This window comes from Stenella coeruleoalba (assembly GCF_951394435.1).
Source record: "Stenella coeruleoalba genome assembly, chromosome: 1".
Classification (NCBI taxonomy): domain Eukaryota; kingdom Metazoa; phylum Chordata; class Mammalia; order Artiodactyla; family Delphinidae; genus Stenella; species Stenella coeruleoalba.
The window spans coordinates 96,162,585-96,184,461 of record NC_137169.1 but is presented as its reverse complement, the minus strand read 5'-3'; the positions used below and the strand labels follow the sequence as shown (position 1 = coordinate 96,184,461).

The 21,877-nt window shown below is 45.0% G+C and overlaps 1 protein-coding gene across 2 annotated transcripts in view; it reads right to left on the bottom strand.

Annotated features, from left to right (window-relative positions):
• Nucleotides 1-15,560, bottom strand: part of AHCYL1 (adenosylhomocysteinase like 1) — a gene marked incomplete at its 3' end in the record, with an annotated part of 40,790 nt that extends 25,230 nt beyond the window's left edge. The window contains exon 1 of one of the 2 annotated variants that reach the window (XM_079909849.1): nt 15,155-15,560. In XM_079909849.1, coding sequence (XP_079765975.1) covers nt 15,155-15,274 — 120 coding nt within the window. In that variant the 5' untranslated portion in view covers nt 15,275-15,560. The remainder of the gene's footprint in view (nt 1-15,154) is intronic. The other variant, XM_079909848.1, reaches the window with a different exon arrangement.
• Nucleotides 15,561-21,877: the final 6,317 nt, after the last annotated feature.

The following is a 21,877-nucleotide window of genomic DNA, read 5'->3' as shown; positions in this document are numbered from 1 at the left end:
AACACTGCTAGAATATCACTGATCTAAATGTTTTTCAAACCATTTTTGTTTAAATCTTGGCATACAAAGAACAAGCAAATCCACTCGAGGGCACTCAATTAGGACTTTTTACTTAAAGCTGATTAGCAGTTTGAAATCCACACTTGCTAGCATGGTGAAAACCAAGGTCCTGAATGCCTAGATTTCTATGACTTTCTAGTTTAAGCAGCTGCTTCAACATTAGTGGCTGTGGCTAAGATTTTCTTATAGAGGATTTGTATTTTCAAAACATTCTGGAATCCTTTGACTGCTGGATCTACCCTTCACAGATGACAAAACAGAACAGGGGTGAGAGTTAAGTGACTTGCTCGAGGCAATTTGCTACCAACATTAACAACAACAACAAACCCAGTTAAGTAAAAAAACAAAACAACCCCCCCCCCCACAAAAACAGTACTATTATCCTTCGTTTGTAACAGGCTGGGGGAAACAGCAGCGTTCCCCTTTATTTTCAAGGAGTTAGTTTACAGAACAGTCTACTATTGCACTAAAGCTTTCTGAACTTACAATATCAGTTGAACATGGTGAGCTTTGGGGGAGGGAAAAGAACTCTCAGTTCCAAAATCCACACTGGTTTTGGGAGAAGTGAAATGATGCAAAGAAAAGTCATATTAAGTTGCCAATGAATTGCCATTGAGAGATACTGCTCCTTAGACGTGGAAAGGGTGAAGAGAGAACAGGAGAGCCCAAACATTGTGGAAGCAAAAAGCTCCACTCTGGCATATGCTTCAACTGTCTTTTGGGGATGGATTGAGGAGGAGGAGAAAGTACAAGCAGTCTAATCCTGACACTTTCTGATGAAAGAAATGACCCATGAGCTTCCCATTGGAATCAAAAGCAATTTAAAAACTCCACCTGATATATAAACCAATTCAAATGATTGTGCTAATTTATTTCTTCTAGTTGAACTACCTATAAAGTAGAATTACATATTTATAACTATATAAGCCTAAAATTTTAGACATGAAATTTATTATTATTCTTTTAGCTGTATCAAAGCAAGAAAATATCTTAAAACGTAGATTTCTCCCAATAGTGAGTATTTACTTCCTTTTAGGAAAATGCCCCTTCTGTTGATATTTTATATTTGGGTTTTAATGTAATTTGGATTGGATACAGAGTTTATCCTTTACCCCTCTACCCTTTTTTTTTTTTTGGCTGCACCTCACGGCATACGGGATCTTAGTTCCCCAACCAGGGATCGAACCCGCACCCCCTGCAGTGGAACCTCGGAGTCTTAAATGCTGGACCACCAGAGAAATCCCTACTGCTCGTATTTTAAATAATTTCTGCTTTCTTTTAAATGAGAAATATCTGATCTTTTAAAAAATATATAAGTAGAACATTTAAATGTAATTTATTTAGTACCTTTCATGTAAGGAGGAGAAGTTCGTGTGAAAGATTTAATATTTAAATTTTAGATACTCTTAAACCTTCCAATCCTTAGTGTCTCTAGTCTTTCAGAGCCTCTTAAAAAAATATAGTAAGTCCCCTACATACAAACCTTCAAGTCGCCAACTTTCAAAGATGTGAACGTGTCTGCTTGTCCAATCACGCAAGTTAGTTCACGTGTCTGGCATACGTTGTGCATCCCCTACCAGTGGTTGTGTTTTTGTGTACTTTACTGTATAGTACTGTATAAAGTACAGTAGTACAGTATCTTTATTTCAAGCCCTGGATGTCCAGAAGCAAGTGTAAAAGCAGCAGTGATGTAGCTCGTACTGCTAAGAAGAGCCAAGCAATAACGATGGAAACAAAAGTGAAAATAATTGAGAGAGTGGAGCGACAAGAGGAAGAAGTAACTGAAGAACCAAAGAGATTCACAACCCAGGAAATGGCAAGGGAACTTTCTTTATTTGACGAGGCACTGTTAGTTTTTGAGGCACAGGACCCGAACATAGAATGGTACACAAAGGTTGCAGCAGCCTTCAGAATGTTCAGAATGCAATCCAGTGCTACCGTGTTAACTATGATGAGAAAAAAAAGAGCTACTACCCAGACATCACTGGATTGTTTTTTAAGAGGGTAGATAGAATTGAATCCAGCAAGGAACCAGAACCTGTGCCATCAACGTCAGGCATTTGAGTGAAATTGCAGTTTGCCCTCTGTCTCCTGTTGCTGAAAATCCTTCAGCTTTCCCACCTCCTAGCTCCTCCAGTCAGTAACTCTTCTTGCCTGTTCACTCGATACCAGCCCCTGTATGCCAGCTGCTGTACTGTACTACTGTACTTTTCAAGGTACTGTACTGTAAGATTAAAAATGTTTTCTTAAAAAAAAAAAAACTCCACCTGTATTTACTTATACACAGAGGTTTTCAATTTGGTATGGTTAAAACTGACCAATGATTGTTTTTTCTGGTTATCTTGGAAACCCGCTGGCTATCTTCATAAGATATGACGATGCTTTAAAACATGCAGCAAAGAATATATTTTAAATGTGCTTTTTATCAGCGTTTATTTATCCTGTGCAGAACAGTGATGGGGGAACTTTTCTTTCACACACTAACACTTAGTATAATTAGAGAACATGCCCTTAAATTGAGAACATTCTACTAGGTTCCTTTCTCAACTGGGGTGTACCACTCAAACACTACCTACTTCAGGTCACTTGCACTTTATAACATGTCTGAAAGATCTAGTGAGGTTGGATTTTCCCAATTCAAAATGAGCTATAAGTAAATTTGGGAACCTCCCAGTAAAATTTTTAGATAAAGACACATTTTGTCACTGATGCTTTCCCACTTTCTGGTACCACTTCTCTAACTGACTCTGCTACAACTAAAAAAAAAAAGTTCTTGTAAGGTTATTAATTTTATTGAAGTATTCTGGACTTAACTGACATAATATATGATTACTGAATCTTGGTTTCATATCCACGGTAGACATTATATAAAGTACTCATTTAATGAACAAGAAAAAAATCCTGGCTATATGGTTTTTAAGAACAGTACAATTTTCCCAAAAACTCAATAGTAGGTTTTAACTATATAGCTTCATAAGCTGAACAGAACCTCAAAATAAATCTAAACAGACCCAGGAAGTGAGGTCTGAAATTCCTTTGATCATTTTAAAGGGCTTCTTTAAAAATAGAAAATAAAGATAGTTGGTGGTGTGATTATATTCTACTAGATTAGGTAGCTTTGACTTTAATGCATCATTGAGCAAACAATGAGATGTCTTTTATATTAAATAGCAGGTTGTAAGGTTTCACAGCAAAATATTTTTTCCATATGCTGGAGAGCAGTTACAACTGGAACCATCTAGAGCCTCCCGGCTCCTCTGGGGAGGAGGACTGTGAGTACTGTTCTCTAACGGGCTCTGAATTTATAGAAGTTTGGCCTGGAAGGCCTTGAATACAGCACTTATTCAGCAACCCCTCAATGTGGGTCTGGAAAGTTCTCCTTAGGCTTAGGCAGAGAAACAAGAATATCCCTGTAAAGACCACCTTAAGAGGTCTTGGCCTGTGGTTATACTAAAGGCCAGATTTCAGGGAGGTAAAGGTAGAACTGGCATAGAACTCTGCAAGCTCGTTGTGCTCCAATCTCTAAATCTGGCTGTGTCTTTTCTACATAATTCTTTCTCCCGTTGCCCCAAATGAAATTTCATTCATATTTCTGTAGTACATGTTACACACTGGACTAACTCTGAGGAATGGTTCTGCCATTCATTCAAGTCAAACACCAACTTTTCTAGGGATAGAGACATACTAATATTGGTATAAATAAAGCAAAGCCTTATCTACCCTCCCCTTTTTACCCTAACGTAAACAGACCCCTTCAGGACTAAAAAGGAATCTTTTGTCTGGGTCTCAAATCTATTCACTTCGGCTTAAGGAGGAAACTGCTCTCCTGGCTACCTGGCTTACCAGCTTAGTTAATTGTCTTTCTGAGCTCTGCCCGTTTTTTCCTATCATCTTTCTCTGATCTTTTACTCTTTGGCTATTTCCTCAGTCCCTCAATCAACTCCTTCTGTGATTTTCTATGTTTTGAAGCCAGAATTTCACTAAAAAGTCCTCTCACGATCTTTATAATTTTACTATCTTAATCCAGGAATTCACAATATAAATTATCATGTTAAGGAAATTCTCATATTCTGACCTGATTTTTAATCTATTGAATCCAAGAAGCTCAGCCAACCAGAAACTAGAGATGAGGACAGAGAGTCAAAGTCATTCCTGACATTTCAAACAGAACACAGACTAAATAAATGCTATTGGTTTAGTGGAGGTCTAGCCATTCCTTATACTTTTTCTAGAGACACCTTTGAGTTCTTGGCAAACTACCTTGGCTATACAGATGAAGAAACCACAGTCCTGTCCTGCTAGGAGGTAAAATGCCCATACACCCAAACTCATGACCTTGCTTTATCCCAATCACGACATTAATCAATTCTAGGCAAGCAAGCTGTCTAGGTTTTTAGCCTGGGATCCATGGATGGGTTTCAGGCTGCCAACTCCCCCTTATATGCAAATTGTTACATGTATGTAATTTTTCTGGAAGATAAGCACAGCTCTGATAGGGCTCTAAACTCCAAACAGTTGGGACCACTACACCAGACTCACATGACCCAAATAGTAACCTCATAAGAGTGTAAATGCCACAGGATAGATATGGACCTTTGCCTTGTTCACCGATGTATCCTAAGCAGCCAGCACAGGTCCAGAGACACAGTAGATGCTCAACCTTGAGTTGACAGGGATGCATGATTTCTGGTTATGGCTTACTCTGCATACCTTGGGAAAGAAGAGTAAGTATAGGCTATTTTCCAGGACCTCTTTTATGGGGCACAAGATTTCCCTCATGGCCAAAGTCATCCGAGATAGGTGGTGGCTGCATTACCATCCAAATAGCAGATTTCACAACAATTTTGGCTAGCCTTGCTAGATAATCTGAAAGAGTGGTTCTAAATCTGGGATCTCTCAAGTTTAGCTGAGAAAGCTGTTCCAAAATGCACATCCCATCCCATTTTCCACCTGCCCCTTACTCTCAACCCCTCCCCATTCGGATTAAGTAGGTCTAGGTTAGGGCCCCGGTTACCAATATTTTGAAAAAGCTCCCTAGGTGACTCCCTAGCTAGCTCCCTAGCTTTTACTCCTTCCCACTCCATGAGGAGGACTGATCTGAGACAATCTAAGCAGGATCTGAAAAAGCAAACACAAGCACATGGAGTTTACCAGGCTCTTGATAAAGTGACTCAAGGAACACAGGGAACAAATGAGTTAGTCTTGTACAGAAATAAAACAAATAAGGCCAAGAAGTAGAAAATCTGCTTTTAATACCAACTCCATCTGTCAGCTACAGACAATCATTCAGATGGATCCACAAGGGTTTAGGAGAACATGACAAAGCCTGTCTGAGGAAGAGAGACTGTATTTTTACAATGCGTTGGTCCAAATTCAGTAAAAACTGGCAAGGTGCTCTCATTCCAAACATGCCCAGTGCTCAGCTAATCCCCTCCCTGTGAAGTCAGAAAAGAATGCGCAGAATTCTGAACCCTCTACTCCCCAAATAGGAGAGGTTCCTTCTCCTGAATGCAAGGGTTGAAACTAATCCCATCAACTCTCCACTCCTAATTACAAACTAGAGAAATGAGGTGCCTTCTCAACATAGGTGCTCTTTTTAAATTTATTTTTATTTTTGAATTTTATTTTTTATACAGCAGGGTTCTTATTATCTATTTTATACATATTAGTGTATATATGTCAATCCTAACCTCCCAATTCCTCCCCCCTACCCCCCCGCCCCCGCCCCATGCTCTCCTTCTTAACCTTTCTGATTTGTAAACATTCTTTACTCCACCAAATTAAAAACCAAGCCTTTTCCAACCTCAATTAATTCTCAACTGGCAAATAAGAACAGAAACCACCACCAGAGTAATGTTTCCCTCTGGGAAGTCCCGGGGAAGGGGTGCCACAGGGTCAGTCTATCCAGTATGCATTTTCCTTGGACTTACACTTAGAACACAATGTTCCCAACCAGCTTGGTCTCTTCTCTGTTACAAACCTGAAGTAAACAGATTCTACAGCAGCTACAAGCCTGTTACCAAGGCCACTGTATTGATCAGTATAATTAACATTCACAATTCATCTAGTCCAGCATGACAAGCCAGCTGGGCTATTCTCTATAAGAGCTGAACACTGGGAATCTTCATGTCTTGCTTGCAAAGAAGTCTGGTGCTCTGGACACTAAAAACTCAAGTACTGAATTAGAGGCTGGATGCCACCTGGCCACCCACAGGAAACTGAATTAGTTACTAGAACAACTGAACACACTTACCATTTCTACAAAGTACAGACTTCTACTTCCAAAACAGCAAAATTCTGGAGGTCCCCCATTCCCCTGAATCCTGCCTAGGTTACATACTGTGGGGAAACAACCTACACAGAATTCTCAGTGCCAACCAGAGCCCAAGCTCCTGATTAGGGCAAGCACTGGGCCAGTTCCCTGAAGACTGTGACTCTGAAGGTGTGTTTCAAAGACAAGGGCACATATAGCTTTTGAGCGCTGAGCTCAGCCTTTGGTGCAGAAGAGGCAGCCAGGGTTGCAGAACGAGAAGAATCAGAAGTTTGCTCAGCACTGCCAGGCAGAGCTGCTGTTTATTACTTTTATGATTCCAACACAGATTCCAAAATGAAACTGTTCAACTCATCAGTGGCCCCCAAATCTCAAACACCCTAAGAGTAAGCTTAAATCAAGAGCAAACCAGAATACCACTTTCAACTGTGGGCAGTGTCCCTAATGCTAAGGGTTTCAAACTTGGTGGGAAATTCAAATTACCTTTCCCATTATGTCATAAGGACACCTCTAAGCTTCTGGCCTACCGCCTTGTGGTTCTCATGCTACTGGACTAAGATTCTCAAATCTTAGCCCGAAGAGTCTCTTACCTATTTCTGGCATTATAAAGGGATCTACTAAGCTGTTAGAAATTCTCATCAATTTCTCACCTGCAGTTCTTGGTACTCCGTTATCACTCACGTGGGAGGGGGTCTAAGTTAGAAAAACAACACTGGCCAGCTGAAGGGGAAAGTGAGGCAAAGCCACCATGTGAGTCCAACTCACTTCCTCCTAGGGACAAGCATCTCAAAATACTTTACTCAGTAAACAATTATTGTCAGTATTATGTACCAGGCCCTACATACTATACATATGTATGGGATATGGTCCTTGTCCTTAATACTGTTGGTCTAGAGAAATCAAATGAAAAGTAAGATTCAGATATCACCGTCAGTCTTGAAAACAGTCTGAGAAGTACTACATTGAAATCAAACCTATTTTTGAGAGACACAGAGGAGCAAATTATTTTGTTTAGTTTTGATACGCAGTCTAGTGAGTCCCCTATTCTAAACACTGCTATGGAATCAACTCTGGAGATTTAGGGGTACCAACAGTTCCTATGAGAGCAATGGGGCTGAGATAGTACAAAAACTCCCAAAAGTTGCTGAAACGCTGGTTTCAGAGTGCATAAGTTCCTCAGTTGAACCCTCAAGGCATTGATAATGAGTCTCTTGGGAAGCTGAGGAGCATCCCAAAGAGGGGGGTGAAAAGAACACCAACAACCTCAGCTTTGTTCCAAGGACAAGCTGCAAGCTGGAAAGTTAATCTCAGCTGTTTCTTGATCTGTAAGGGAGAGAGATACTATGGCTTAGAGGCCTGGCCTTCTAAATCAGGGCTTTAAAGCCAGGATCCAGAGATGAGTTTCAGGGAGTCCCAAAAATCCTCTGAAAGTATAAGTTTCTGTGCTCCTGAATTTTGCCGAGGAAAGAACAGTGATTTTTATAAGACTTTTAAAAAGGGATCTGTGACTCAAAAGATTAGGAACCACTGTTCTGGAGTCTCTAATCCAGTGAATCTCTCAGGAGCATTCCCTCAAACTGGCAAAAGAGAAACCTATTTATCTACCTTTCACACATATTTGTCTACTTATTGACCTCCCTTCTGAAGTTAACAACAGGGGGTGGGGGGTGGGGGGTGCAGTTTGAGAATTTAAAGCGAGTAGCTCTTTTCTACATCTCCAAAATAAAGCTAACTGTCATGAGAACCCCAAAAGGTTTTCCTTAAAGCCTTTGAGTAAGGATACAATGTGGGGGTGGTCAAAGAGGGCAGAGCAGAATCTATCCTATTGACTTTCGTGACAGGTCTCCTTTTTGATTTCAGGATCCTAAAACCATAACTGGAATAGGTCATAGCCCAGAAACTTTGACTTGCAGTCAAGCCAGTCCTGGGGTAAAGGGAAAAAGTAATTCCCATTATAATACCCATGGAAATCTGTCCTTCAAAGGTTCACCTTAATACAGTTAATAAGTACTAGAAGAGTAGGAGCCATTTATTAAAAACAGAACTTCCAAACTCCTGACACTGCTCAAAACACAGTGGTATGAACAACTTCATTCAGGAGGCCAAAATGAATGGAACATGGTTATACTCATCTGCTCCAGGCCTTCAGCCCCTTCATTCTGCTACTCACCAGTTCACCATCCAGCTCAGAGAGCTGCGCACACTGCAGATCAGCACATTAGCATTTTCCTTGGCACCTTGAGCACATAGGCGCAGTGGGATTCCACTGATGCCATTGTACACACACAGGCTCAGGAAAGGAGAGAAAAATACATAAACAACAGGGCTTGCTCTAGCTGAGCAGTTCTTCAGATTGTAAAGAACTAAACCTGAGGCAGGTCCAAGATGAACAGCATGGAACAGTGAGCAGTCCCAAACCCCTCCCGTTAAATCCTCACTGCTAGCACACAACTAAGTACAGGGTGTCCATTTTAAAAGAACTGAACTGGTTTGGGCTGGTAAAGGAAAACACTTTAAGCCCATTAAGCCCTAGAAGTTAAGTACAGAGGCACATTAGCTGAGGCATTGGAGCTTTCAAGACAAGAAAGCAGGAACATGCTTTGCCGTCCTAGACTGGCGGTTCTGTCAAAGTACTTTCCCAATCTCTCCCCAGCATTCCAAATAATACCTTTCATCAGTAGTTCATTACACTGTTTTATTCTGTGTCCTGTTTGGGTAGTAAATGATTAAGCCCCACTGTATATTGCTAAGCAGTACCAATCATTATATACATTCTGAGATTAAGGCACCTGACTGAATCCTTTAGAAAAACTGAACAGAGATAGGAACAAAAATGAAACCAGTATGAGTGTTAACAAAGGCAAAGGGTGCTCCACCCTAGATCTGTAACTGCTATGGAGCAAAGGCCACACATTTCTGCAAGAGAAAATCAGTTACACGTAATTAAGAGCAGGCTGTTTAGAGCAGAGAGAAACAGTACCTGAGTGGGTGTGAGGGAGTTGGAGTACACAGGCCTGGGATCTGAAGGTGACCATATACAAACATAAGGTCACAGCTCAGATGAGCCTTTGGAATTGTTTCATGTGATTCAAAGATTCTAGTTTGGAAAGACTCCCAAACTATTACAGGTTGAGGAAATAAACTCCTGGACTCAGGCCAATGTCTGACAAACGCCCTCATTCTATGGGTACACTGTCATTATGGGGAATGAGGTGGGGGAGTGGTCAGGTAGAACATATCTCATTTCCATCACAAGCTCTAAACTCTCCCACTGTCTATATACTTCCTGGAAATCAACAAATAGTCTAGTGTTCAACCGGAGTAAGCTCTACATAAAATAACATTTTTGTCAGGGAAATTTCCTGTTGAAAAGATATTCCAATAGAAACATCTTTGTTTTGGCTCTTTGAGAATATTTTGAAATTCCATCTAAAGCAGGGTACTTTTCAGAGTGTAAGAAGGCACTCACTGACTAGCATGCTGGGATAACAGGCATAAACCTGAATTGTACCAGGTAAACCAGGACATATGGTCACTCTAGTTATAAAGGAATAAGTACACTAATTAGTATTTACTAAATGCTAGTCTCTTCAACAATCTTGTAGGACTATCATTATTCCTCATTCCACAGGTAAAAAAATGGAGGCTCAAACAGGTTCAGTCACCCAGCTTGTCCAAAGGTCACACAACTTTGAGATGGTAGAGGCTGAAGGTAAACCTCACTCCAAAAATCAAGTGCTTAACTTACATCATACTCCTCCTCCTCCTCACAGTTTTAAGAATAAAAAGGCGGAAGTTAAAGAGGTCTCAGGTAACAGCCAAACCACAGTGGGATAGCAAGAGAACTACCTGAATGAGTCAAAGGGAAATGCGGAATCAGAATGGAATTCACAATTCAATGTGAATTTTTAACTACTTACCATATGCAAGGCACTGATAGTGCTGACAAGAGTTGGAAGGAAAATTTGTGGTAAGAATCTGTCTTTAACCTTGGATTCTCGGACTTCAGGAAAAAACTCTGGTCTATGCAAATGTACTGTTCTTCATACATGAGGGGGGTGCCTCTGCGCCACCTCAATGTGATGTATTCTGAATTATTATACCCAGTATAAGGTTGGCCCTTCTTTATAAAATTTAATATTCAAATTTCCAAACTTGGGAAACAGATAGGTATAAATGATTCTCCTTTATTGGCCAGTTCCTTTAAATAACAGCCCCAAGAGAGCATTAAGGTGCTTATTTACAGATTGCAACTACTTGAGGTGACAGAGTAAACTTTTAGGAGTCACAGGCAACTAAAGATCTACATGATTCTACGTATCAAAATATCTTTTATAAACAACTTTACAAGAATATTATATTGGGTAACACACACTGGATCCAAATATACCTTCCTGATGAAACAAAAAGTACACATTTATAATCTTGCCAGCAAAGTATCTAGACAATGAACAGATTTCTGTTACAAGTTAAAAATCTAAAGGAATTTACAACAAAGTAATATGGAAACTGTGCCTAACAAACTAAACAGAATCAAATAAGAAAAAGAGAGGTAATCAATATCTGGGGGAGAAATCTAAAAGAGATAGGATCTTCTTACACCTCTGATAGGATCTTCTTACACCTCTGACTCCTGTTCAAAGACTGGCACTAAAACAGTAGTCATTCTAAAGAGAAGTAAGAGATACTAATGATGTGGAGAAGATAGGAAATGTCAACCTATCAAATCACTTCTCAGTGAATCTAAGAAGTACAGGTGTAAATTCTATAAAACTGCACCAAGGGCTTCCCTGGTGGCGCAGTGGTTGAGAGTCCGCCTGCTGATGCGGGGGACACGGGTTCGTGTCCCGGTCTGGGAAGATCCCACATGCCGCGGAGCGGCTGGGCCCGTGAGCCATGGCCACTGAACTTGCACGTCTGGAGCCTGTGCTCCGCAACGGGAGAGGCCACAGCAGTGAGAGGGAGAGGCCACAACAGTGAGAGGCCCACGTACCGCAAAAAAAAAACAACAAAAAACAACAAAACCGCACCAAGAATTAGCCATAACATAATCCTGATAAGAAGTGGATCATCCTCAACATCTAAGCATTCCACTGGGTCTCTACCTGGTATGCTTCCTAAGTCTCAGCTGACCCTTCTGATGAATTAGTGCTATATATGCTTTATTCAAATATATCCTACAAAGAATATCCTACAAGCAAAATTGTTCTGTTGTGTTCTTTTTCTCCTTTCTCCTATTGTGCTGGTGGTAAAGGTCTGACTGGATAGATCCTAGGTCAAATGCCTAAGGTATCACTCTAGAAAGTCACCCCAAATGTTCGTACAGATGCTCTGATAGACCTTCCAGAGAAACATGTCTATCTTACAAGGTTTTCATCAACAAGCTTGGGTTTATTCTATGGAAAAAAAAAAAAAACCCTTGACACAATGTCAATTTCCAAAGGCCCAAGGACAAATATCACAGCTGTAACATGAAGTAGCAGAAAAAGAGGGATAAATACCCAGTTATGATGGGGAACTAGCTGACTTGTTTGGTTTGACTGATAACTGCCAACATTAAACAAGGATTCTCTCCAGCTATGGTACAATGTACACCGCCCTTACAACTCAAGGACTCCTTTTCTCTCCCAAATTTTCCTGGCAATTCCATCTGAAAGCACCAGTGACAGTCATGAACAAGCCTTAACACGGGAATCAATACTATAGCTATTAATACTGTCCTGTGAAAATTTCCTTTAGAACTTACTACCAGCAGAAGTTGTCTCCCTGAGGAAGTGGTGTGTATCATTTCCCATGTCTGCTAATGAGACTATAATTCTGATTCCTTTTATCCTCTCGCTCCTACGAAGCTTAGAGTTGCATGTGATGATCAGCCTCGTCCACTGTCTTAGCCCTCAGGGTTAACAATGTTTTTTTCGTTTTTTCTATAGTTTGGACTTCCCATCTGTATTGTGTGTGTCCTGTGTTATAAGCCACCTCAAATGCTCATTAAAGACAGGGAGTGTAAGTATGCTAATGGACTTCTTTTTAAAAACCACTTTTGCTATCTTAGCTCCCAACACACACCTATCTGCACTTGTTCCAAACAAAAAGCACTTATTTGGCAGATGAGGAAACTGAGGCACAGAAGCTCACTTGCTCAAGGTGGTACCCATTTAGTTGGCTTTTTGACACTCAGATCAAGCTCTGAATCAAACCAAAACAAGTCCCATTATCTACACACTACTGTGGTAGATCCCGGGGCATACAAAAATGAGTAAGTTGTGATTATAGCTGAAGAATCCTGCTATCTATGCTTTTAGTTAAACGACATCTAGTCTATCCTAAAGTGAATAAAACTTCACTAGTTACAATGGAATCTGTTCTGACTGGAGACCATCAAGGTCACCCTGCAGTAACCTATAGCCTCCGACTGGCACCAGAAATGTCCTCATTTCCTGAGGGGCCTCAGGGCTTGGAATGATCCAAGGATTACTTGGTCTAGAGCCACGCTGGAATCCTCACAGGCAAAGGACAGCACTATTTGAAGAGGCCTTTTCTCACACCATTCAATACATGCCAAGATAAAATTTTTTCCTCTTACTTTGCTCATGCTTTCTCACATTATCAACACATGGCAGAGGTACAAAAGTGACTTAAGTCATTATGTCTGATTCAGCTGAAGTTATGAAAAAACAGATTACTTAGGACTTGCAATGTGACCTTGACTAGTCCTCGATCAACTCATTAACTAGATAAATGCCTTTCATCATCACTAGGGGAAGGGTAATTAGTCATCATAAAGCACTTTAATACAAAGTGCTGTGTAAACACTAAACAACAAAGCTCAGAAACAGCAAGATTAATAAGAAACACAGGGGTACATTTACCAGCAAATGGAACTTACAACAGGGTCTTCCCACATTCCTGGCAGAGACCCCTCCTTTCAGCTAATGGAATATGAGTCTCTAAAATCATTAGCACTTGGCCTGACAATAGTTCACATTAGCAACATTTCTCCTTGAAAGAAAAGAAGAAAATTTATTCCTGGTAGGCAGCCATAAAGACATCTCAATTACTAGTTAGCCAGATGGACAATTACTATTTGAGTACCTACTATATGCTAGGTACAGAGCTAGGCACGACAGATACAATGGTGAACACAAGTCTCTGCCTTTATGGAGTCTACAATCTACAATACAAACTTTGTCTTATTAATAGTGGCACCTGCAGAAACAAAGCCTTACTAAAATAAAGGCAAGTAAAAAAAAGATGCCTAATCCCTGAAGAACTAGACAAACAATAGGCTAATGGGGAGAGGAAGAGTTCCGGGAATTAGGTTACCAGGGATTTCCCATTCTTTCCCCTAACTCATCACAGGTACTATCCATATTCCATTAGCTTATAAAGACTGTGACTTTGTCTCCACACAGTGCAGATTACAAAGGTTTACTGCTCCAACAAAGCAGTCAGCTGAACTGAGAGCACTAAAAATAAGGTCAGTCAGACTTCTTAGAATCAAGGGATCTTCTACAAAGTGTTTTTAGGCATTCTATTGGTAAGATCTAAATTTTGTGGGAAGACAGAGCTAAAGCACACAATGGTGACCTGTCTTTTCAACCCTGCATTTGATTTCTGGACTGGTAGGTTAATTTCCTTAAAAGAAAAAAAAAAATCATCTCTCCCACTTATGACAGCTTACCTAGTTCAGCCTGAACGACTGTAACTATTCCTGCAAACCTTGCTTTGTGCAGCTTATACAAGCAGTGCATCCCATCAAACACTGCAGGAAGAGATAGCCTTGAAACTCTCTGTCTTTATATAGGAGGGAAATATTTATCCAGGTTCTTAACTGGTTTCAGAAAGGTCACCTCTCTGCAAAGGTTCTCTGGTCTACTGTTAACTGGGTACCAGTTATGTGGAAAATCAAGATGTGTTTGGCAGAAAATGCTCAGAAACCACTAGGGATCCCAATTCCACCACTCAGAGAGCTGGTTAGATTAAAACCTCCAAAGGCTGTCATTTAATCTTCCACAATAAGAGAATTAGAAGGATGTCCTTTGAGTTCAACCCACAGCACAACAGACTAAACTTGTTCTGCCTCACTAAGTGCAGTAAAGAATGAGCAATCGTTCCTTCCCACCCACCCCTCCAACCCACCCAAGCTCCTTTCTCAAGGGATGCCTAAGTGATCTATTCACATGACTCTACGATCAACCTGTATCCATGACAGTATCTGCTGTCACCAACCTCCAAAGGTTAATTTCTTAAATATGTCTAAACTAGACGACCACAGAAGGTGAAAATCAGTTTTCTTTTCAATTTCATGCTGCCCTCATCGTTTTCACCTGCATAAAAGAGCTAGCTCCACGCATTTTTTTCATCTTGCCTCCAAGATCGCACGCAGTTGTTGGATAAGCCGGCCACTGCTCCCAAAGAAGCACTATCAGATTTTCACTCACCTGAGAGGAGACTTCCCGTACACCCTCATCCCGAGACTGGTCACTGGGGTCACTTCGTCACCCCCTCCCACTCCTGTCTTCCAGGCCCTTCATCCAGGAAAAGTCAGTCGCAAATTTAAGGCCCGGCCCTGTCGGGTTTCGAAAAGATCCCGGAGGACTTGGGCCGAGGGACAAAGGAAAGTGAGGTCAGGGTCTGCCTTTCCAGCTCGGGATAGGCCTGGGGCCGCTCACCCTCCACCCCTCACACCACCTCCGTCGTCCCGGGTCCCTCAAACCTTGCCCCGTAAGTCCCGAACTAGCTGGACCCGGGCCCGGAGCTCGCTCGCGCCCCTTCCGCGAGGCCCCAGCCCGGACCCCTGCCGCCACCCAGAGCCCCCCGCACCTTCTTGGGCGCCTTGGTGACGGTGGCCATGAAGGAGTACTTCTCGGCGTCCTCAATCTCCTTGGCCTGCTTCAGCTCCTCCCCGACACCGGGCAGCGGCATCGCGTCAGGCATCGACATCCCCCGGCCGGCCCGGGCCGCGGCTGACCCGCCGCCCCCGCCTCTTTCCCTTACGGGCGCCCGCCCGCCTACCCGCGCGGCACCCTCCGACACGCGCTCGCCCACCCTCCAGGCGGGGCCCCGCGCCGAGCCGCGTCCGGTGCTGAGGTGCTGGGGCCGGCGCCTCGTCCGCTCGGCCGTCCAAGACAGCCGGACAGCAACGGCAGCGACAGGAGCACCAGAAGCAAGCAACACGGAGCTCCGACCGGCCCGCGCCACCACCTCCGCCGCACGCAAACACGCACGCAAAGTAAGGGTAGAGGGCGGTGACGCCACGTCGAGTACTGGCAGCTCCCGGCGGGCAGGGGAGAGGCGGGGAGAAACGGCGCTCTGTCATGACGTCACCACCCTGGACTGGGCCGCCGAAGCCACCCCTTTTCCTAGCTCGCTCGGGAAGAAGCTCCAGGGGTGAGCCGCGCCCTTTGTACCGCCAGGTGGCGCCATTAGCCTTGTGAGCGGCGCGTGGTTCCTGCAAGGTTGCCGCGAAACTGGAGGGCCTTTGGACTATGGGGTTCCAGGAATGGTCTCAGAAGGGCGTAGGGATGCTTGTGAGCAGACCAGAGCCCCACACGACACAGCCTTCACCCAGTCGTAGGAAGCTTCCGGGGCCCAAGATAGCCCACTCACTCACTGCCCCCTCCCCAGACCCTTTGAAACAGAAGCCCCTTCCTAAGAGGCAGCCTTTGCCTCTTTGACACCATAAGGGTGGGTAGAACAGACCCAGAGCAGTGTGGTTTCTGCACAACTCTTTGTGACCTCCTCCACCACCGTCTCCGCTGGGCCTTGCTTGTTTACAGGACCTTCGTGCCGCAGAGCTGGTGGGATGGGGCTAATGATGGGTCAGAGGATGGAGAAGGAGGGGTGGGGGAGGGGAAGAGAAGTCGTTGTGTTCCCCCCCACCCGCTCCGAATCAAGCATTATACTCTGACAGCTTCCAGGGCCGCACCAGGGCATTCATGGACTATTCACGTGCTATTACTGGGCTCTACTATGTGCTACCCCTGTGCTAAGGCCCTGGATAGTACAGATGTGTGTAATACATTTTATGTTTCGTTAAACCTTAGTCCAGCTGGCAAGGCAATGTCAGCTAAGGTTGCTTGTCCTTTGACATTCAAATGACACTGGCTGAAATTCCCACGTCCTGTGGAAAGTCCAATGCTCCCCCTCTCCCCTGATTTCTGTGAATTACTGGGGAGACTTAGATCTTTCAAGGTTACCTCTGGCTCTAGTTTTCTGCCTCATCTGAAGTTTTAGTCACTCTCCTGGTCTTGTGGCTGTTTCTTTAGTTCCTGCTGTCAATTCAAACATGGAAAACAGTCCCTTCTCCTTTCAACCCGCACCCCTATTCCAAAACAACCACAAAAATAATGCCATAACATGTAGCAGAACTTCTAATGAAGGTTTTTGGGCCACAGGGGAGAGGTTACATCACACCACAAACAACTTGAAGTCACATTTCTGAAATGTTCTGAAAAGTTATTTTGGCTATCTCGTCACCCGGGACTTCTCATTAGCCACACCGCCCCACAAAGCTCCCTGGCCCATGGTCGTTTCATCTCCCTTCCTCCTATTCCTCCCTTCCCATCCCTCCACCTCACCTTCCCCTCCTTGATTGACTTTGGGAAGCCATATTCCTCTCTACTCTGCTGAGTGTTCCAGTCTTCCCAGGGCCCTTTTCTTAAATTCCTCCCATCCCACCTTCTTATATCCAGAAACCCAGCAGGTCTCTGGCAGGGTCAGCTCTTTCAAGAAAGAAGTTGTGATCTGAAGAAACGTTTTCCCCACTGGTTTACATTCAAGGTTAGGAAGAGTGTGAAATACTTGCTTCTGGGGTCCCAGAACTCTTAGAGAATCCCATGTTCCAACCACCCAGCCCCATGAGGCTGTCCGTTTGAAGTAGGCTGTGGAAGTGCCTGGAAGGATGCACTTCTGCAGATCTTCATCTTTCACTGTTAAGATTCTCTCTTCTGCCCATTCTTTCAAGCCCCTTGACTTCCCTCTCAGAAGTATTCCTGTAGCAGAAGGGACAAAGAGATGGGGGAGCAGAATACGAGATTGATCCATAAGGGTGCCAGACTGGCACTTTTCTTCTTATTCCCCAGCTGGGGCCAGGAGCTATGCCTGCTCGCCCAGGACTCTTTGGATATATGGCCAGAAATAGCTTTCATCCTGTGGGTTTGCCCAAAATGTTGTCAGAGTCCAGGGATCAGAGCTGCCTGCTTAGAGAACAGAGGCAGGGCCAGCTGGAACAGAGGTGAAAACTCCACATCCCTTGAATAGGAAAACATGTGACTTAGGTTAGCTTATTTGAAAAAAAAAAATAGGTGTTTTTGTCTTTTGGGTTTGATTTTTAAAACTCCCGTTGTCTGAGAGCTTTGTGTGTCAGTCCCCCAGCTCTGCCGTGCATGTTAGCATTCAGACTGCAAGATGGCTGGGGACTGGAGTTCAGCCTCTCTTTTATGCCCCCTGAACCAAAGTAACAGGTTTTCCCTTACACTAGGCTCACAGAATTGCCTGCTGCTGCTGCTGATGGTGACAACAGGGCCAGGTCTACCGGAAGCAGTACCTTTGCAGTCTGAGGCAAAAGGAGATCAGCAGGTGTGACTCCACTTACATGAGTGCCTGGCCCAAGTAGAGGATGGGGAGGCTGACCTAGAGGAGTCAAGGTGCTTACATTGAAAGCGGGAGGGCCAGCACTCCCTGTCCTGGTGGAAAGGCAAAAGGCCTAGGTGGTTCATGTCAGGCTAGAGCCAAGGGCATTCCTGGAAACAAGCACGCTGTGGAGGACACGGATGGTTGCCATCCCCACTGCTATGTGTGGGCTGGAGATCAAAGAGCTCACCCAGTCGGAGGGTGTGACGACATAACATCGGTGAGAACCACCGCATGCTCCCCGCCCCCCACCAGATGACCCCACATGGCCCAGCTACGGGCATGACTGCTCATGGATGGAAGAAGTGACCTTCCCACCCAACCTGGCCCCAAGTCTAGCTACCAGTCTACTCACCCACCTGTCTGAGCTGAGCCTCCGCGCTAGGTCAGGTGGGTGAGTCAGGGCTCACTCCCCTGAACGGCACCATCCCGACGACAGATGTGGCTACCAGGAGCCAAGGTTTGAGAAGAGCAGGGACCCAAGGACAGGTACACCTGTTGTGTGTGATGGGGGGAAGTCTCCAAAGGGTCTAGAGCCCAGAGGGACCCTGCTCTAGAAGGGAGTAGCCTGAGGAGAGAGGTGAACTGGGAGATGCTGTTACCAGAAATATGGTAGCAGGAGGTACAGTATGTGGGCGGGGGCTGGTTAATCAAATTCACTCTTCTGTCTACCCCCAACATTACCCTCCACGTGCATTCATTTCTATTTAATTCATAAGATATACCCTGAATGCTGAAGATGTGCTGCGAGCAGCACTAGATGTTGGGACGACAGAGACAAGTGAAGTGCCGAGCCCTACCTGGGAGTGCTGGTGGAGTGGGGGATGGGAGGGTGAGCAGGAAAAGCTTTGCAGAGAAGATGCTGCCCCAGCTGATTCTTGACATATAAGCAGCTGGACAAGGCAGGAGAGGGATTCCAGGCTGAGGGAATAGCCTGAGAAAAGGCAGGGCAGTGACACAGCCTGGCATGTTACAGGAACTATAAAGATTTCAGTGTGGGTGGGGCATAGGGTGCAAAGCAGGGTGGAGCGAGAGCTGCAGCCGGAGCCAGATCCCACGGAGCCTGGTGAGCTGTGGGTGGCTGGTGGTGACGTCCCCCGGGGTTGGTGAACACAAGGAGGAAGAGAAGCAGGTCAGATGGAGGGGCTGCTAAGATCAGGAGTGAGCTTGAGACAGGATGAGTTTGATATGCGTGTGCAGTGCACTGTCCCAGAGGCCCAGGGGAGCCTATGGTGGCTGCTCCCTGCTGGCCTGGCACCCTTCTAGAGCAAGGCCGTGCTGTCCCTAGAGCCCATTCACCTCCTGGGGTCTGAGCCCCACTCTAGTCATTTTCTTTCTGTCCGGGAGCCCCCTTGTTGCACAACCCTGGGAGGCACCGTAGACACAGTAATTGATGTGAAGGGTGCCCCGAGATGTGACTCCAGATTGCTAATCTGCCCTGCTGGCCCTGAGGGGATGCCCAGGGGCAAGATTCCCAGCTGCACCTCTGTGGCTCTGGGCGCTGGCTCCCCAGGCGTGCCAGGCTCCTACTTCCCACAGCTCCCGGTTCCCTACTTCCAGCCTCCTTCCCTCCCCTCTCTGCAATCCCAGCCCTGTTGGGAAGAGGCTCCCGAGGGCCAAGGTCTGAGAAAGACTCCTCCTTCTCTGTCTCCTCCTCTGCTTGTTATGATCATATGTATTATTTATTTTACTATTTATTATTACTTTGAACATAATCTTTAGAGGAAAGAAAAACCTGTGAAGATAAAAATCTCTTTAGGTCTCCTTAAGTTCACTTCTGGTTCTTCTCAGTTTGCAGAAGCTCACTTTTGCGTACCTGTGATCTGTAGGTACATGTCATTTTGCGTTCTGCTTTGGTCAAATTACAGTATTTCAAAAACATGTTACCACATACAGGGATTGTTTACATACTTATCATTGTCAGTGCTTCCCAAGGGTGCTATCAGATTGCCAGAGGAGCTTTGCCTAATTGTTTTCCTATTGTTGTTTGAGTCGTTTCCAACTCAGTGAAATATAAGCAGAGTGTGCGTCGGGGTAGGAGTCAGAGTGGGAATGGCTTTCAAGCAAAACGGACAAGCTAGGGTTGCAGCATCAGATCCTTCCAGAGAGAAGGAACAAAAATGTTCAGCACTGGGGTCAATTGTCCCAGCTGTAAACAGGGCCTGGGGGAAGGCACATTTTTGCCATAAGGGCGTGTGAGGTCCATTGCCTGGACCTCACGATGGCTGACTCATGGGGAGGCTGCATGGTATGGAGGGAAGCTGGGCAGATGGAAGTGTGGCCTCAAGTCTTGACTCTACTACTAACTTGGCCGCTGGAATCCTGAGGTTTTCTGGGCCTCTGTTTCCTCCTGCAAAACAGGGTGATAGCTCTCCGTCTGAGGCTCGTGATGACCCAGTCCAACAAAATAATAAATATAAAAGAGCTTTGAACAGCTCGCAAGTATTGTGCACATGTAAGTTATTAACATGTGGATCCAAGCTAAAAATCTGGAGGGGAAAGGAGTTATTGTCGAGAATTTGAAACTCTCCCTGTGCCTTGCTTCCCAGAATGACAAGAATAAGCAGAAACCTGACTGCTGCAGAAAAGGATTGTCATTGCCGGTCCTGAGTACTTGTTTACACTGGGATTGTACTTCCTTGAAAAGGAAGGCTGGACCTGCCCCAACCATGAGCAGATGTTACTGCACTGGCCCAACCTGGCCCCTGGGTATGGCTACTGTGTGTCTAGCAGCCCCTCAAGACTTCCTCAGATGCTTTCTTTGGGGGGTTGGACCAGAGAGTCTGATGTATCTTTCTTTAGTTTCCAAAGCTGCAGCCCATAAAAGTCAAGGCTGAGAAGGCATCCAGTAATTGTAAACAATGTTCAAGGAATCTGTTCTGATGATTCTTTGTGCTACTTTGTGTACTTTTGACAGTGTGTATGTGTGTGTGTGTGTGTGTGTGTGTGTGTGTGTGTGTGCATGTGTATGTGTTTGTGGTGAGGAGCTTACCAAAAAAGGACTCCAGAAATTGTGAAACTGGCCTTGGCTTTCAGCCTCTGCCCATGCCTCTGCCAGTCAGTTATTTACTGAACACCGGCTCTGCTAGGTGCCAGGGAGCCCAAAGTCAACAAGACAGGCACAGTTCCTGTCTTCATTGGGCTTAGAGTCAATAGCAGGCCTTTGTCACAAAATCTGGGTCCCCCAATACCTTCTCAGAGAGGAGCCCTCCTCCTTACTCTCTCCATGTGCCCTACCCGGCAGAGTCCTTCCTAGAAGTAAAAGTCATCCTCTCCCTGCCTCTGAGACGGTGCCAGGCCCCAGGGTGGGGAGAAGGACAGCAGTCCATCCCCAGAGTTCAGATAGACTTACCAACCCTTGGAGTCGCCCTGAGTCTTTAAGAAGCTTCTGAAATACTGTCTCCCTGGCAGATATCCTTTCCCAAGACAATGGAGAGTGGGCTGGCAAGGTGGAGCTGCCGGTTTGCCGAGATCAGGCGCTGCAGTGCCTATCTGTGCCTCTCACAGGTACCGCCTCTCCACCCCCTGCCTGCCACTTGCTCCTTGCCAGGCGATTAGATACCCTGTTGGGGGCTAGTAGAGGCGTTTGCCTTGATTGGAAAGGCACTGGGACTGGATGGAGTGGGACAGGCGGAAGCAGCAACTTCCCAAATCCCAGGTGGCCAGGGTCTTGCCCCCTTCACCCCAAAGGACCTGCCCTGTGGCTGGTTTGCTGGAGCTGGAGGAGAGAGAGTGGTCAGCCGTTGGCTGTGTGGAGGCCTGCTGCTGGGTGGGAACCCGCCTTCCTCACCCTTTCTGGTGTGCAGGGCGGGCCCTATTGCGTCACCCTTGGAGCCTCTGCTCCGGCTTTGCAGCCAGCTGGGCCCCTGGAGGAGGGACTCTCCCTGTTTTTCAAAAAACCGTTAACCATTT